Source organism: Motacilla alba, chromosome 4 (genome assembly GCF_015832195.1).
Source record: "Motacilla alba alba isolate MOTALB_02 chromosome 4, Motacilla_alba_V1.0_pri, whole genome shotgun sequence".
Taxonomy (NCBI): Eukaryota; Metazoa; Chordata; class Aves; order Passeriformes; family Motacillidae; genus Motacilla; species Motacilla alba.
In genome coordinates, this window is record NC_052019.1 from 53,177,547 (window position 1) to 53,194,776 (window position 17,230).

The 17,230-nt window shown below is 46.0% G+C and overlaps 2 protein-coding genes across 12 annotated transcripts in view; one reads left to right on the forward strand and one right to left on the reverse strand.

Annotated features, from left to right (window-relative positions):
• FAM13A (family with sequence similarity 13 member A) overlaps nt 1-9,433 on the forward strand; it is a 149,151-nt gene extending 139,718 nt beyond the window's left edge. For 10 of the 11 annotated variants that reach the window (XM_038135197.1, XM_038135193.1, XM_038135194.1 and 7 more), the window contains 4 exons: nt 441-524; nt 4,446-4,642; nt 5,320-5,421; nt 6,310-9,433. In XM_038135197.1, the coding sequence (XP_037991125.1) occupies nt 441-524; nt 4,446-4,642; nt 5,320-5,421; nt 6,310-6,436 (510 nt within the window). In that variant the 3' untranslated portion in view covers nt 6,437-9,433. The remainder of the gene's footprint in view (nt 1-440; nt 525-4,445; nt 4,643-5,319; nt 5,422-6,309) is intronic. The other variant, XM_038135192.1, reaches the window with a different exon arrangement.
• On the reverse strand, nt 9,324-16,858 carry LOC119700308 (pre-mRNA-processing factor 6-like). The gene is given in 5 exon segments (XM_038135208.1): nt 9,324-10,954; nt 10,956-11,432; nt 11,434-11,749; nt 11,752-13,390; nt 13,392-16,858. Coding segments are annotated over 5 exon segments (3,063 nt in total). The 5' UTR covers nt 13,983-16,858; the 3' UTR covers nt 9,324-10,914.
• Between the last annotated feature and the right edge of the window lie 372 nt (nt 16,859-17,230).

Below are 17,230 nucleotides of genomic sequence, written 5' to 3' on the forward strand. Positions count from 1 at the left end.
TCTCTACATCAGTAGGGACTTCAGTGGGGAAGTTCTTCAGTGGGGTACTTCAGGCTCCTGGAAAACAAATCTGGAGAGCCTGTCTGAGCTTACCCTGTAGCTCTGGAGAGCCAGCCAAATGCTCTGTGTGTGTATGGGCCTCGGGCTGGGGATTATTTTCTTGCAGCCTTTGCCTCATAGTCACTACCCAGCTGATAATCATCCAAGTTTCTTTTTAAAAACAGATTGGCAGTGGTGTCCTTTGCTAAGCAACATCCTGAGAGAAAACAGCCCAAGGTTCAGGGGGTTTGCCAGGCCTGTTTTTCTTCCTTGAGAAAGGTATTTCTCCTGGTGGTCCAGCAATGAGCTGAGAGTGAATGTTTGGGTGAGAATGAGCTGAGAGCAGGTGGTGGAGGAGGAAGGGGTTCACAATGTAACATACTTGTTAACACCTGTCACAGGGTTCCCCCTCCAGCAAGCGGAGAAGCCCTTTGCTGCAGCCAATTATCGAGGGCGAAACAGCTTCCTTCTTCAAGGAGATAAAGGTGAAGACCTCCAGCTGCTAACTAATTGCTCAGTTTGCATCAACTTTCCCCTTATACCAATGAAACAGAATGGTTGATTGATTTTTTTTTTCATCAGTATTGATTTTTTTGCAGTGTCCTCCTGAAAAATCAGTAGCTGCTTTAAGCCTCGCCAATTCTGATCAAATTCTTCCCTTGTTGTAGATAAGACTACAGTGTTTCCTTGGCTTTGCATTCTTTCCTATCCTTCTCCTTTCCCCTCCATCTGCACATAATATTTTTTATTTTGCTTAAAAAAATATATTTAAAAATCACAATTACCCGTGTACCTTGCTTTTTTCTTGCTTTCCTCCTTTCTTTTAAAAGACACTAACTTGATTTGCAGTAGTTTCTCTCACTCCCAGGCTCTGTGGCTTGCTCACAGCACCATGGCAGGAATGAGCTCTCACGAAACTAACCCTCGCACGTGGAGCCAGCCAAGGCACTTATGGGATCCTTACCTGCCCCCCTCCAATTGTTTTATCCAGGCTCTTTTTCACCACCTTGTGCAGGGCGTTTTTAACTTAATGGGGATGGAAGTAAGAACAGCTTGGTTCTGCTAGTTGATGCTTGGTCAGATTTGGATGGCAGGGGTGTTGTGTTTCTTCTTGTGCTGCTGTGGAGTAATAATTCAGGATGGGGAAGATTGCTATGATACTGGGCCTTCCCCTGAGGAATAAAGTCCAACAGCAGACCAGGACACGCAGCGTGGAGCTGGGCCCTGGCTTGCTTTCTGTGCCCTTGCAGTGTAACAAGAGAGAGAAGTGCTTCAGCATATTTGGGTCATATTTCTGTTATCCAGACAGAGCTCGGTTAAATGTAAGTACTGCCGACTTAGAGAGCCGAGGTGATTGAGTCCAGTGGATTGTATATTAATGGACTATTCAAGGCACATATTCTTTAATACCAGATTGCAGATTGAAGATGTTAAGCTGCTGTTTGGAAGCTGGTTAATGATCACTGAGCTTCTTAGTATTTTCTAGATAACTGCTGGATCAAATCTGCAGTACTGGTCTGGTGGGGAGTGCTTTTGTTTGCTTCTGTTTTTTTGTTTTAGTGTGTCATTTTTCCTCCACCTCTACTAGCACCCAGTGTGAGAACTTCAGAGCTGTCAATTATGGTGATCTCTCATGGCCAGCATGGGCTGGTGCTGTGCCAGGGTAGTACCAAACCAGTTCAGCGGTGTCCTGCAGGGAATGCAAACTTTGAGGGGTTTCTGGAGAAGATTTAGATGACAGCCTTAAGCCTGTTAACATGATGTGCCTATTAACACTTAAATGGGGCTTTGTGAAGCTGCATCTGGCAGCATTATACTGAACTACACTCAGAAGTAAAGAGAGGAAATTAGCAAAAGGCCCCAAAACGTAGCTCCTGCATAGGTCCACTATGGGCAGGGAAATATTTGGCAGGCTACTGACAATGTCAGTATTTGTGTGTTTCTGGGTGAGTTTTTCTTGAAGCATTTGGGATAGTCGACTAAAAACTTGAAAGGTGTTTTGAGGTGACTTTAACAAACATTTTGGTACAATATCTTGAATGTTGTGTTGAAAAAAATCATTAGGATTCTTGCTTTGTGGGAGTGCCGATGATAGGATACTCTGGGGATTTAACATTTATAACTCTGGAATGCCTCATGATTGCCTAACAATCCAAGCAGGTGCATGCTAAATGAATCTCATGTATGAAGATCATTCTGGTTCAAGGTGTAAATGTTGCTGCAGATTTAAAGTGAGGTTCCTATGTGAGACTTTAGAGGGAAGGCCTTAGAGGGCCTTTTCTGTTGAAGCTCTGGCTAAGAATCCTTTTAATTTGCTCCTTTGTATTTAAGAGCAAAATTATTTCAGAAGTCTTGTGACAACCAGATGCAGAGTGTTGGCTCCAAGGTCTAAATGAAATTTCTACACTTTCTTTTCCACTGTGGCCTCCCGTGGCAGGAGGCTGGCTCCTGAGCGGCTTGCTGGCTCGGGCAGCACACTGGTGTCTGCAGCGAGGCAAGACAGGCTCGTGGCTATCTGTGAGGAAAACGCCTTGCATCCGTCCTCAGGAGCAGCTTTGTCACACTGCTTATGGAAATTGTCCTTTTGCTTTCTTTCCAGGAGCTCTCCCAGAAAAGGGCATGGGAGCTCCTCCTTTGTTGCCAGAGAGATTCCTCTAAAGCCAAGTGTGCTGCTTTCACTGCTTAGACTGACTTAGCAAATCCTCCTCCATGGCACAGCAGGATCCGTGTTCTCCTGCTGCAGCCCTTCCCAGTCTGGGCAGGGTGGCACTCCTGGGGACAGGGAATGGCAGTGAAAGGTGGTGTCCCCTCCCCAGTTCAGCCTGGAGTTGTTGGTAGGGTCTAAGAACAGTACATGGCTGCTGGTTTGTGCTTTCTGTTTAAACTGTACAGCTGATGTCTGGAGAAATGGGTCTTGTCTAATCGTGTGCTAAATATTGCTTCAACTTCCCTGCAGATTTTCCTAAGATACATTCAAGCTTCTCTATATCTTTGTTATTATTGCTACTCAAAACTTCTTCCCAGATAATGTTTTTTTCACCCTCCAGCCTCAATCTTGATTGTAATTTTCAGCCTGTGCCTTTGCAATGTTTCATCATGGCCTAGAGCTTTAAATTAAAAAGAAAACTCTGGGCAAACTATAATTTAATTTAAATGTATGCATTTATAAATCACTGAGAGTTTACTGGACTAAGCCAGGTCTTGGTGTTACCTTCTCCTTTTTTGCTGGAAACATGGGACCAGTCTCTTAGGAATAGTTGAACTATTCACGAGGAATTACATGAAAAAACAAATTTTAAAAATGTCTGCTTTTGATTCCGGTGCTACAATACATTTTTGTCTTGAAGACTTCAGTGATATTAGCCCCCAAAAGCTTTTAAAGATATTCATGTGCTTAGATCCTTCCTGGCTAGAGTTATGTGGCTGTACAATAAATACATTTACACACGTACTTATATACATATTTGAGAGATTTACTGTCCATGCTGGCATTTGCTGCTTTCTGTAAGTAGCCTCGTTCCTTACATTAAGGTTGAAAACTGCCTTCTAGAAATGTCTCCATACATAAGAGACTGGGCCTCGTTCCCTGATAATTACAATTATTTCTGGACAGTGTCTCAGGACAAGCCCTATTTTTGAGAACACAGTGAACTGGTGAATACCAAGTGCAGCAGGGACTTCCAAATCTCATGCCTATTATTTTTTTTTTTTAATTGGAACACAACCAGTTCATCAGTGTGCATTGAGGAAATGGGAAATTGCACTGTGCAGAGTTTCCACTCCAGTTTTTAGTGTATTCCAGCAAAATCATCAGAGCTAATGTTTGAACATGTTAGCAGCAGCAGTCATTTTACAGTCAATCATATCCCACATTTGGGTAATTGTAAGACTCATCTGAGCTCACTGGTATCGCTGTATGAGCATTTGAGGTCTTGAATTCAGCCATTAGAGAGAGCTGTTGAGCTGCATCTTTTGAGAGAAAATTCCGCATTTTAACCTGGCAGTCTCTATGCTAGGAAATGTTTGCAGGGAAATGCAGAGGATGGCTGGTGTCCCTTGGACAGTATGTGTAAAACTGTAAATGTGTTCATTTAAGTCAGAATACACAAACTAAACAAAGCAACAGGTTGCTCTGAACCCCAAGTATTTTTTTTTTCTCTCAGTTGTGTCGCTCTGGGTCTCCTTAACCAATTTGAGTTTGTGGTGGCAATTTCTCTGTCATGCTTTGGTTCTAGGGTGTCTTACTGATGGTCTTCTGGTGTCCTGTGTATTGCTTGGCAATTGAAGTGTTTGCTCTGCCTTTCCACTTCTTGTTCCCGAGTGCATGTGGTGAGAGGAGGAGCCTCTTCCTGAGAAGGGAAGCAATAACCTGTCTTGTTGTGGGGGTGCTCTGTCCCTGGGTGTAGGAAGAAGAGGAGGGGTCTGAGGAGGACAGCAACGTGAAGCCGGATCTCACAATTACCATAAAAACAGATTTCAGTGTGCGCAGCCTCTTGGATCAACTAGAAGATGATGCTGATGGCTTTGTTTCCCCAGTGGATGATAAGATTCCATCTAGGAGCAATCAGGATATGGGGCTCTCAAATCTCCATGAAGCATCCATGTATGTTGAATTCGCAGGCAACTGCAAAAAGTTATTTCTTGCTAAGATAGCTTTTGATTTGTCAGAAAAGTCTAGGGTTTTTTTCCTATTTATGATCTGAGGCATAAGTTTATGTGTTTCATTTTCAAATGCAATAGACCCTCATAGAGAGGGTTTGGAAAGAAACTACCTTGTCCTGATACCGATACTTAGCTTTTGCACCTTTGGATTCCATCTCTAAATAGTAACTCCACCAGTGGCAAGCATTTATCATGAAAACCCTGCACTCCAGAAGGTTTTTCATGTTTTGGAGAGGTCAAGTGGAATGAGCTTTGCTAGTTTCAAGTCTGGTGCAGACACATGGGGGTGGTAGCCCCAAGTTGTGACCATTGAATTTGATCCTATAAAAAGTCACCAAACCCAGACCCATCTGCAGGAGTTAAGTTTCATAGAAGCTAGTGGTAAATTGTGAAGTGTACACTTGACCTCCTTAGAAGCTGCAGCTTAAGACTATGATCATTTTGCTGAACTAAATTCAGAGAGCTTTTTGTTTCAAGTAATGTGAGGCTGCCAGAGCTGCTTCCAGGAGCAGCTCCGTTGCTTGGCATATGTACTACTAAACATCTGTAGGTTTTCTGTATGTTTCCTGGTTTTATTGCGTACATATGGATAATCTCATTTATCTTTAAACCCAACAGCCCTGAACTGTTAGAACAGCTCCAAGAAGTCAGAGAAGAGAAAAAGCGAATCAGAAAAAAATTGAGAGACTTTGAAGATAACTTTTTCCGACAAAATGGAAGGTAACGATTTCTCAGCTGCCTCTCTGTTCTTCAGCTACTTTTAGTCTGTTTTGCAGATACAAAGATCTCCAAATACAGAAAGTTACCTGAATTTAGTATTATGTATTTCTTCTTCACAACCATTATCATTGCTTTACCCACATTCAGAATGGTGGAAGAGTTATTCAATGTTAAAATAACTAGTTTTTTCCCTAGTGATTTCTGTCCTATTCTTGCTTATCCGTGAGCTATTCAGACACTAGTTTTATCAAGTATTTCTGCCTTAGTGTAACTGGTTTTATTTTTTTTAGGAAAATGTCTCTCATTAATGAGCTGATAGAATGTTTTTATATATTTATACTCTTAATTTATCTTGGCTGTCTGTTGCTACCAGCCATCATCCTTAGTGGCTTTTGTAAAATCACTGAAAATTTAAAATTTTCCTGTAAGCCAAGAGCAATCTGATCAAGTACCATCTTCTTTTGCATGAGTGTGCCTGTTCATGTAAGTGCCAAGATGTGGTGTGGTGCCAAGATGGAAAACTGTGTTTTCTTTTGCCAGGCTCATAGGCTGACACTCAGATGGCTTCTAAAGTGTTTTCCAGCTGTTTTGCAGAGCTGGTGATTTTAGGGAAGCAGGGCATGTTTCAAGTAGGATTTTGCATTTGGAACTGTGGGGTTGTGCTCAGCCTCAGCACACAAGCATCCTACACTTTGTTGGAGCAGCTTGTTTGCCCCTTTTTTTGTTTGTTTGGTTTTTCTTTCAAAGGATAAATGTTTCGGTCTTGTTCCCTCATCAGGAGTTGGGGGAGAGGAGCTGCTTTGTAGGTCTTGTTGGTGGACAGAGGGAGGCTGCTGAGGGAGGCTTCCTGTTACAGAAATCTTCATGGTCTGCTTTCACTCCCGCTAGGAATGTGCAGAAAGAAGACCGCACTCCCATGGCTGAAGAGTACAATGAATACAAGCAGGTTAAGGCCAAGCTGAAGCTGCTGGAAGTCCTGATCAGTAAGAGAGATACTAGCTCCAAGATCATGTAAAAAAGGAGATTGTTTTTGCCAATAAACGAAGAGGAGAGAGCATCAAACGGACAAATGCATGAAGTGGATGCAGCTGGAGCCTGACTGGGAGAGCTGAGGAGCTCCCTGGGAACTGAAGGGTCATTCCCAGAGGTGGGAGAGGGAGGAAATGTGGATCTCTGTAACTCTCTACATTTGCTGTTGCCCACTGTTTCTCCAGGCCTGATGCCCAAAATGGAGTTTGCCAGTGTAGGAGACAACACTGCGCTCAGTGACTGCACTGAAGGGATTCTTCTGTATTGAATTGCTTACAGATCCTGTAATGTTTAGAATATCAAAGCCAGCCATGCTGTTCCTTTTTCCCAGGATATTATAGCAAGAGGCAAAATAGGATTAATAATAATGAAATCATCAAATGGCTTCTACTTGAGTTGAACAGACACGTGCCCTGACCAATCTCATGTTAGGGCACAGGTCAGGCAGCACCAAGACTGTTCTCTTGTAGCTACAGTAAAGATTTGCTCAGACTTTTGACTGGTTTGGAGTCCAGCATCGTCTGTTGCTCTAGAGAAATGCTGTAATGATCTCCTGGTCATCAGCCAGAGCTGGTGTCAGTTGCAGTTTTGCCCAGGCTTGAGTTGGGTTTTCTTCCCATATTTTTGATGGGCAATTCAACCGAAGTAGAAGGAAGTACCTGCATGTTTGGGATGGTAAAGAAAATGAACCATGGCGCCAAGGTTCTTACCAGCTTGTTCTGCTTGGAGGGTGATACTGAGTCCTGACCACGTTTGGGCAACAGGGAAGAGGTTTTAAAAGCTTTAAGTCAGAATCCCTTGGGATTTTTGGTGGTTGGTGAAATATCTGGTGTCAAATATAGGGTAAATATCTGGAAGACCCACCCCATGAGTGTGCTTCATTGTGATACAGACACCTGAGCCCAAGCTGAACAGTCCACACCGGGGTCCCACAAACTCACTCACCTAAATTTTCTTCTTTTGTGTGCATCACTCTTGTGTGGGGTGCAGTAGCAGCACTTATGGTGGCAGCGGAGGATGGGCTTTTCTTCCCAGTGTAGGAGGTATGGCAGTACACAGGACACCACAGGAAACTGAGAGCATGGAGCTGTGCTCTGTCTGTGGAAAGGGCACCTGTCTCGAGTGCAGGCTTTGACAATTTACTGCTTCCAAAATTGTTTATGACTTTCAGAAAAGAAAGTCCTGGGACACCTGATTCAGGTATGTCTCAGTTTGAAAGACAGGCATCTGCCAAGAAAGGCGGGAGCCTCCCTTGGAATGTAAAATGTAAACCCCCTCCCTCCGAATTATTATAATTTTTGAAATTAAGGGGCTCTCAGGCAAAGATATGAGGATAAGGATAACAGATCTTTACTAGTGTGTATAATAAAGCAAACAAACAACAACAACACAGCATTAACACCAAACAGAACCCAGTCCCAGCCCCTCTCTCAGCCGTAGGCACTTTCCCACTGGGTGCAGTTCTGGGCACAGCCAGCAGGGGCGCTGCTGGCTCCCGGCGGGGCGGGGCGGTGCAGTGATTCCTCCATGGCTGTAGGGGCGCTGTGGCACAGGCTCAGGGAGCGCATGGTGATGGTGGCTCGGCCCAGACGGGAAGGGAGGGAAGAGAGGCTTTGCTCCACAGACCCTGGGGCAGCCGGTCCGATTGCCCCAGCAGGACTCTCAGAAAACAATGAGTAAAACAATCCTGGGGTGGTAGAGGAGATGTATCAGAAGCTATTCCAGAGCTGTGGCTGGAACTGCAGGATGCCTGGGCAGGCAGGGGCTGCGGGGCTACAACGCAGCGAGAACTCGGAGCAGTGCCAAAGAAGCAGCGAGGGTGGGACAGAGGTGGCCCAGCTCCCAGCAGGGCAGAGAGGGGCGAGCTCAGGATCCCAGGCACCCGAGCAGATGGGGAGAGGTGTCTCATTTAGTGAGGTGGGTGTTAATAAGGTCCCAGTTCAGTGGCTGCTCTCGCAAGCAGAGGCTCACCCCAGAAATGAAGAAGCATTCAGGGCTGGGATCTGGCGGTGACAGTGAATCCTCCCTGCAGTCAGCAACAGCTTGATCATCCTCTGATGCTGAGAGGGAGAGATGGAGACCAGCCACTGCCCCCACCCCTTTACTTGCACAATTCTCAGGGTATCTCCACCCCTTGGAGAGAAATCCCTCCAGATACCTGAGCTTGGCCGCTTTCTTTTTCTTAAGTACCATAAGTATCCAGTAGTTAATGCTTCTTAGCAACTTATGGGAGAAATTCTGTAGGTAAGAAGGAACAAAAGAAAATTAACCTAAGCTCCAGCAAGGTGCTCACGTCAAACAGGTGCTGCCTGAAGGAGAGGAAGGCCCCAAGTTCAGGGACACCATGTCACTGAGGGCTCACGGTTCCACCATCCTGGGACTCCTGGGCTCTCTCTCCCATTCCAGAGGCTTATGTGCACCCCTTGGTCTGCCCTGAGCCAGGGTCTACTGTGACACCCAAGGGAAGGCACTTCTGTAATGGTTTCTTCAGCTCCCCGGGGGAATCATTGCCAATGTACAGAAGCCAAATAACCAAGATGAAATCCAGTGTTGGTTGTAGCCAGGCCTCATGCATGTCACACCAGAGGAGCCAAAAGGACTCCCAGAACAACTTCTCCCCCTTCCTTCTTCATTGAGGGCAAGTGGGTTCACGAATAGTTGTATTTAGTTTGTGGTACTTATGTAAGGGTACTTTATCCCCTTTCACTTGCTATGTGTGCTGTGTGTGTTCTTGCCAAAATTGCTTCTATTTTGGTCTCTTCAGGATCCCTTGGATTCTTACAAACGTGGTCATGGGCTGCACGTGCCCTTTGCTAATCAGGGTGGGTGTCCTGGTTTAGGGCAAATTGCCCCAGCTGGTTCAGGAAAAGATGTCCTTGGAGAAAAGTGGAAAAAAACTGTTTATTTAACAAGCAAGGCATCAACAAACATGAAAAATGAACAATGAACGATACCAAACAATAAAACCTCTTGTTGTTCTGAAGTGACGGCAAATTCAGAAAGTCATTTTTGTGGGGTGTAGCTCAGCTCGCTGCGTGTCTCTCAGTCCCTCTGGCACTGGAATGCAGCGTCCCAGCCCCTGTGGGCCACAGGCATGAACTCCCGGTGTTTTTCTGAGATATTGGTCCAAAGCAGTTTTGAAGAGTTCCAAGAAAAGGAAAAGCCACAGTCCAGGGAACTTCTCTGCCTCCGCTAGCTAAAAACTAACTAAAAAACAAAAGAGAGCTCTGTCCCTTGTCTGTCTGCAGACAGCACAGTCCAGGAGCAGGATGCGGGAGGAGCCACTGCAGTTTCTGATAACAAACTGTGCCCTTCTTCTGCTGCCCCCTTTGCTCTCAGAACCAGCCTCAAAGGTGTAGAACTTAATATCCAGCATAAACAGAACAGATGACTGGGGATCCAAGCATCATAAAGTCACCCCAGGACATGGGGTAAGGCAGAGGTGTGTTAGTGAAAGCACTTGGGATGGGCACTCACAGCTTGGTTTGGTTTTTTATTAATTGCAGAATTGCCAGTTCCATATAAAACCAGCAAAGACTGAATTTAGTATTTTGAAACAGTGCTGAGGACTTGTGTGCTGACCTAGGGCTTGGCTTTTCGGAGATGCTGAGTTCCCATCTCCTGAGATGGGATCTGCTCTGATCCTTGGGGTGTGTTAACTGGGCAGACAGATCGGATCAAAAAGTGCTTTGAAGGGAAGCCTTCAGAAACCCCCGGGGCAGGTGAACCCAGTGCTCCAGCAGGACTCTCAGAAGCAGCGAGCTGGGACAGCAGGAATGAGCAAAAATCCTGGGGTGGTAGAGGAGATGTATCAGAAGCTATTCCAGAGCTGTGGCTAGAACCGCGGGATGTCTTGGCAGGCAGGGAGTGCAGTGAAAGCTTGGAGCAGTGCCAAAGAAGCAGCAAGGGTGGGACAGAGGAGCTTGGCTTCCAGCAGGGCAGAGAGGGGTGAGCTCAGGATCCCAGGCACCCGAGGAGATGAGGATAGGTCCCTCTCTAAGTGAGGTGGGTGTTCATAAGGTCCCAGTTCAGTGGCTGCTCTCACAAGCAGAGGCTCACCCCATGGCAGAAGAAGTAGCTCTGGGTTGGGCTCTGGCAGCAGTAGCAAATTCCTTCCCCCAAGCAACAGCTCCGACCATCCTTCTCCAAAGCGAAAAGAGAGAGAGAGAGCCAGCAACTGCCCCAGCCCTGTCCTTTACCTGCCCACTTTTCCCCTTGGAGAGAAACTTCCAGATAAGAGAAATGCAACAGATGCCCTTCGCCCCTGAGCTTGGCCACTTCTTTTGTTTTTCTTAAGTACCCAGTCGTTAATGTTTCCTAGCAACTTATGGGAAAGAATTCTGTAAGTAAAAAGGAATGGAAGGAAAGAAACCTAACCCCCAACACTGTCCTTCAAAATCTGTGTCACTGAAAGGGCAGGTTAAGTCCTACAGAGACCGCTGAGGCAGCTGAGGCCAGCACACTCTAGAATGTATTTTTCAGCTTGGCTGTCACAAGCACAAGAATCTCCAATCATTTTCTGCCAGTTCTCTATGGCCTTGGAGACACCACACCAGAGCTCTCTATGGTGAGGTTCAGCATTCTCACAGCGCTTCCTCACCTCTTGTTCCCTTGTGCTGTGCTGGAGCTCAAATTTGTAAAAGAAGGCCCGGGCATCCCCCAGGTCAGAGTCTGTCTTCACTGTGCGGTGGAACCACTCTCTGGCCTTGGTTATTTTACGCTCGCTCCAGAACAGCTTGGCCACAGCCAGCAGGACATATGGGTCATGTTCACACTTCTTGAGAGCCTCCACAATCTTGGTCTTTCATTGTGGTCGCGCTTCAAGGAAAATTGCTTCTGACCACAGGATTCCTGAATTGAGGCACCCTTGCAGTGCCTTGGCCATCAGACTGTTAGCAATGTTCTTCAGACCAACTCGGTACTCCAAGCATACAAATTCCAACCAGAGGTCTGGATTCTTTGGATTCTTCAGGCGAGACTTCCAAGACGGCTCTTGCTCTAGTCAGCTGCCCAACTTTCTCCTCCAGCCTGGACAGCAAAAGCCACAGGGGTATGGAATGGGGGCACTTTTTCAACCCTTGATTATAAGACTCCCGTGCTTTCTCTACCAGCTCTTTTTGTTCTTCAATTCGTCCTTTCATCATCCACGGTTTGGAGAAGCCCTCATAGTGCTTCAGGGCTTCCTCATAGAGCTCCTGGGCTGCAGCAATATTCCCAAGCACCCATTCCAGCTTCACAGACTTCATGAAGACCCTTGCTGTGGGGGCACTGCTGCGAGCCTTTGCCAGCAGCCTCCTCACTCACTGTTCTCCGACTCGAGCTTCCCAGCAGCCAGCCAGATCTCCTCCCTGTTGGGGTCATCCTGGAAAGCCAGGGCCAAGATGCTTCTGGCTGCTGGCACATCTCCCGCCAGCCACTTGGATTTGGCTCCCATGAGCCACAGCACCTCTGCTTTGGGACAGTGAGCAACAGCTCTCTGCAAAATAGCCTCCAAGGATTCCCTGGTTCCATGGTTCTTTTCAAAGTAGGCCGCTCGCAGCCACACACTCTTCTTGCTCGGGAAGACTTGCAAGGCATAGGCATAAACAGCTCGGGCACACTCCAGGGCATTATGAGCAACACAACTGTCTGCATCTTCCATCCAGGTGTGTTTCTGATCTTCTACCTCGATCCCAATCGCAATCACAGCTCTCATGATTGCCTGGCATGTGGCCACACTTCCAGCTTTATCACATTCCTCGGCATCCTGTATCCACTGCTCCCTGTTGATTTCCACACCGCTAGCCCTAAGAGATGTGATGGCTCTGTCAATTATTTTCTCCACCATCTGGGTATTTCCACTGGCTTCCTCCAGTTTGGCAGCAGTAATCCAGATGTGACGATCCGTTGGGATACTCTCACGGGCTTTGTTAAGGACTTTATGAGCATTCTCATATGTCTCCAGTCTTGCCAGTGCCAGCCACAGTTCAACACTGGTTGGACAGCACTCAACAGCCCGGCTCAGCATGATCCTGGCATCCTCAGGTTCCTCCAGCTCCACAGCTGCTTTCCACAAACCCACCAAGTGTGGAGCATGTTCAAGGGCTTTCCTAAGGACACGTTTCTTGGCACAGATGTCTGTCTCCAGTTCTGCTGCTCTGATATAGATCCACACAGACTGTGGCAGGTGCCACACAGCCTGGGCCACAACAGCCTTGGCTGTGTCTCCTGGCTGAAGCTGAGCAGCTTCCAACCAAACATCTTCACTCTTAGGACACATCTCTGTTCCTTTCATGATGAGGTTTCGAGCAACCCGGAGATTGCCAGTGACCTCCAGTTGGGCTGATGCTATCCAGGCTGGTGGATGATGAAAATTGGTCTCTCTGACAGATTTCAGGAGCAAACAGGCTTTTTTTATATCACTGATATCTCCTCCGTTTGTGGGAATCATAGAATTCAAGTCTCTCAAATATCCTTTTGGGTCCACTACAGTCTGGCCACTCACAGAGTCTGACACCTGGCTTAGCCTCATATCCATCAAGGTGTTCCTGGCTTGGCCAGTCTTCCTCATATCCAATTCACTTGTCCCAGGTGTCATCAAGCCTGGTGTCATTCTTCCTGGGTATGGAGTATTCAAACCCCCTGGATACGGAGTATTCAGTCCACCAAATTGTGTCTGGCGTGGGTCCACAGAAGTGTGATTCTCCCCTGACTGCAAATGCTTTGCAAAGAAGCTGTCGGGGACAGGAGTCAGCTTCTCATAACGAGGATTCCTCTGCTGCTTGTTCCTGGCATCCCCAACCTCGGGAATACTCAGCCACTCTTCCTCAGTAACCTCCGCTAATTTCCGTTTCAACTCTGAGAACTGCTGTTGAATTTTGGGTCGTTCCATACAGTACTTTTCTATTTCTTCTTTATCTCGTTGTTCCCTCCTTTCTTTCCTGCGTTCATCCATCCTCTTTATGCATCCCCGAAGCTGCATAAATAGCATCTGCTTCTTCATCATCTTTTTCGTAGGGGCCACTTGAGAACAGGCTCCCAGCATAGCCATTGAACTCATCATAGTTGGTGTCATTCAAATCCCCATGATCATCATCTGTCTTCTGGTACTTCCTCATCTGGTCTCCCACAATTCTCTTGCCCAGCGGGGCGTGCCGGTTGTCCACAGGGTCATTGGCATCATGGGCAGGGCCGATATCAGAGCGGGTGGTGAAACCCATGGCTCCGCAGCCCAGCCCTGGCAGGTAGCCCAGCAGCGTGGGCACGCCCAGGAATGGCTGCTTCTTGTTCATGATGGTGGAAGTGAGATGAGACTGAAGTGGGACCAGAGCAGGGAGCAGAGCAGAGCTGGGGGAGGCAGCTGGGAAAGCAGCAGCGGAAGCAGCAGCAAGAGCTAATTCCCTTCCCCAACCAGCAGCTCCAACCATCCTCCAAAACCCAGAGCTAGCAACTGCCCCAGCCCTGTCTTTTACCTGCCCGAATCTCACGGTGTCTCTGCCCCTCAGAGAGAAACATAACAGAATTTCAACCAGATGCCCTCCTCCCCTAAGCATGGCCAAGGCTTTTGTTTTTCTTAAGGACCCTGTTGTTCTTAAGAACCCAGTCGTTAATGTTTCCTACACCTGTGATATCCCCCATGATAGTTTGAAAGCAAACCAGTGGGAGACCCCAAGTCAGAGCTACAATTTACTAGGAAAATTAAAATAAAATGTAGTAGTACAAAACCACTGACAGAGTCAGAATACGACCTGGCACCCTGTGGGTCAGGGTGTTGGTAGCAGTCCAATTGGAATGGTGGCTGCAGTCCTGGAGTGGCAGATGTGCTTCTGTTGAAGCAGTGACCCCGTAGAAGGGTGTTGTTTTCCTCTGAAGGTCCAGTGGTGGTGTAGATAGACCTGGTCTTCCTCTGGGGATCCAGTGGAAAAAGGCTGCTTGTAGTGCTCCAACTACCAGATTTTATCCAGGCAGGAATGCTTGGCTCCCCGCCCTGGGCGGAGCATCTCACAATGGGAGGATGTGATTTATCAGTCACCTGTAAGACTCAATGGCCCATTATCAGAAAATAATCGCCTGGAGGGAGGACTGGTGGTGGAAGAGATAAAGAAAACTGCCCCACCTGGTTTTAACAGTTGGTAACAGAACACTTTTGGTTACATCTTGCATTGCAACCTAAGACACCCCCACCAGCTGGGGTTTTTCCCTGACAAATCTTGATAAACGATATCCAGGGAACAGTACATTTTATTTTTAAACTGATGAGATTGTAGCATTTTCTGATGCTTAGTTACTGCTGTTTACATGGTATATTGCTAGAATTTCAGATAGCTTCTATGAAATGTAAGTACAGTTATGCACTTTAGAGAGTTTATATTTTTGAACTTTGAAAACTAAAAGTAACAAAACCTATTAATAGAGGTTGTACATTAAAAGAAAAAAAAAAAAAAAAAAAAAGAAACACACCTAGCCATCTCTCTTTTTGAACTGTTCAAGTCCTTTCCTGTGGCAAAAACAAAGCAAAACTTCAGCTGCCTCCTTGTGAAGGGAACTGCTAGAAAAGATTATCAGAAAGAAGTGAATTTTAGAATTCCAGTCCTGGAAAGACACGTGCCAATGCTGAATTTTGTCCTGGGTTTGCAGATGCTGTGACTCCCCTCTCCCAAACCTGTGCAGGAGGAGGACTCCTGAGCACTAAAACATCTTTATCTCATACAGACGATTTAACTTCCCACTGACCACAAATAGACAGAAATTATGTTTGTCCCACCACACCAAGTCAATCTAAGCAAGAGCTGTGCATTTTGTTTGATGATTTGTCTGTGCCAACATCAATGATTACTGACTGAAGAATATTAAATACAAGACTGTTCTTTTTAAAAGGTGTGAAGCACTGTAAAAATTGTACTTTCTGTGATATAAATAAGCTGTTTAGTGTAAGACAACCTCTATCCATGTCACTAGAACAAAGCTGTCTGCTATAGGATGGCAGTAGGGTCTGTTCCCATCCATGGGGCTGCCTCGGACATGTGTCTGTGTTACAACATTGTGGTATAATAAATCATTAAAATGTAAATGCTGGCCATGAAGGGGTTGTGCACAAAATAAGATTGTAGGAGTGAAAGATAGAGGGAAAACTTGTCATTCTAACAAGTTGCATTTGGTTTTATTCTGTTTACTCCTGAGCAAACAGTTGAATAATAGATATTTCTGTTAAGGGCACTGAAATGAAAGCATTTTTCTCTTAATCATTCTGCTGATATGCTAGTTGTTATTTTTGGTGTGTGTAAGTTTCAGAGGGTAAGTCCTGCCAGCCATCCTCCCACCTGAGGAGCTGTCTTTGGAGCTTTTTGCAAGTCAGTGATTGACCACTGCTGCCGAGGTGAGAGCTGGGCAACCAGACCAAAATTGTTACAGTTTGAGTAAAAAAAAAAAAAAAGTCTGCAGGGAGAAGTACAACATGAAATCTCTAGAGAAGTACAAAGTAACTCAAGTAACTCACAGGTGGTAGAAGGGCAGTAAATGGAGCAGAGTGGGCCTGGTGTAGCACAATTAGTTGTGGGGATGGCCGAGCAGCATTTCCTAGGCTCCTCCTGTTTCTCCCTCAGGTGTTCACTAAGGTTTTGGTGCCCTTGATTGCCACAGCATGTGGTGTCAGAGGCCCTTTGCTTGGGTGGAAGACACAGGAAGTGGCCCTGAGAGTCCAAACTGGACAGCCCACCCCACACGCCCACTGCATGTCTTGGTGCCCTACATTTAGAAGACTCATGAAAAAAGCTCTTGCCCTTGGAGACTGGAGTGGATTGACACCTCCAGCTCTTGGAGGGGGCAGTCAAGTTTCACCAACCTGCATGGTCATTCACAGCACTCTCCATGGAGAGTGGAACACTTGCTGGACCTTGTATGGTCAGCAAGTGCATGATCCTTGTGCTTCCCTTTGGACACCTGCATGCAGGGAACCAGCTCCTAGAATAATGGATATGTACATACATCAAACACATAATTTTGCAAATAACTTGGTACATAGCAAATACTGGGGTTGGCTGAGTGCAGAAGGCAATACCAGGGAGGGTGTGGGTGCCTGACTGAAAAAAAAATTGTTAACAATCCCTTTTCTTCAGACTGCATTTGGTGTACAAAAGCTACTTGGGAATGCATTCCCCAGCTAATGATATCTCAGTGACTCTAGGCTTGGGTCTCTGTTTACATGATTTATGTAAAAGCAACTTCAGACTGAATCGACGGTGCCCTTTTAAACATAAATGGATTGAAAAACATTATGTGTATGCTTTGTGTTTTATATAAAACAAGAAAATACAGCTATTTTGACTGCAGGTGTTTGGTGACAGCTTCTGTTCTGTGTGGGATGCTGCCAAAGATGGCTCAGCCCAATAAAGTGGCTCATAAAGTCCTCAACAGCCCTGGCCCCTCTTGCCTCCTCCTCCTCCTCCTCAGCCGAACAGGGCTGACACTTGCTACCGGAAAAGATATATCTGATTATAAATATAAATATACACACATTTTGCATTTATATAATATATAAAACATACGCACACTTACCTCTGTAGTGTAATAGGTGTTATCTACAATAATGCAACCCACTATATACAAAATATAGACTATATACACCAGATACAACAGTAGCTAGACCTTACACAATAATACAGGTCACACAGTAATGTGCACACATTACATTGTATGTAAGAGGATATTCCTGTGTCTACATAGGATCCATTCACCTAAACAAATAAATATGTGCACTATATGTGTCTAACCACATATGCATTTATGGAATGACTGAGGGCTG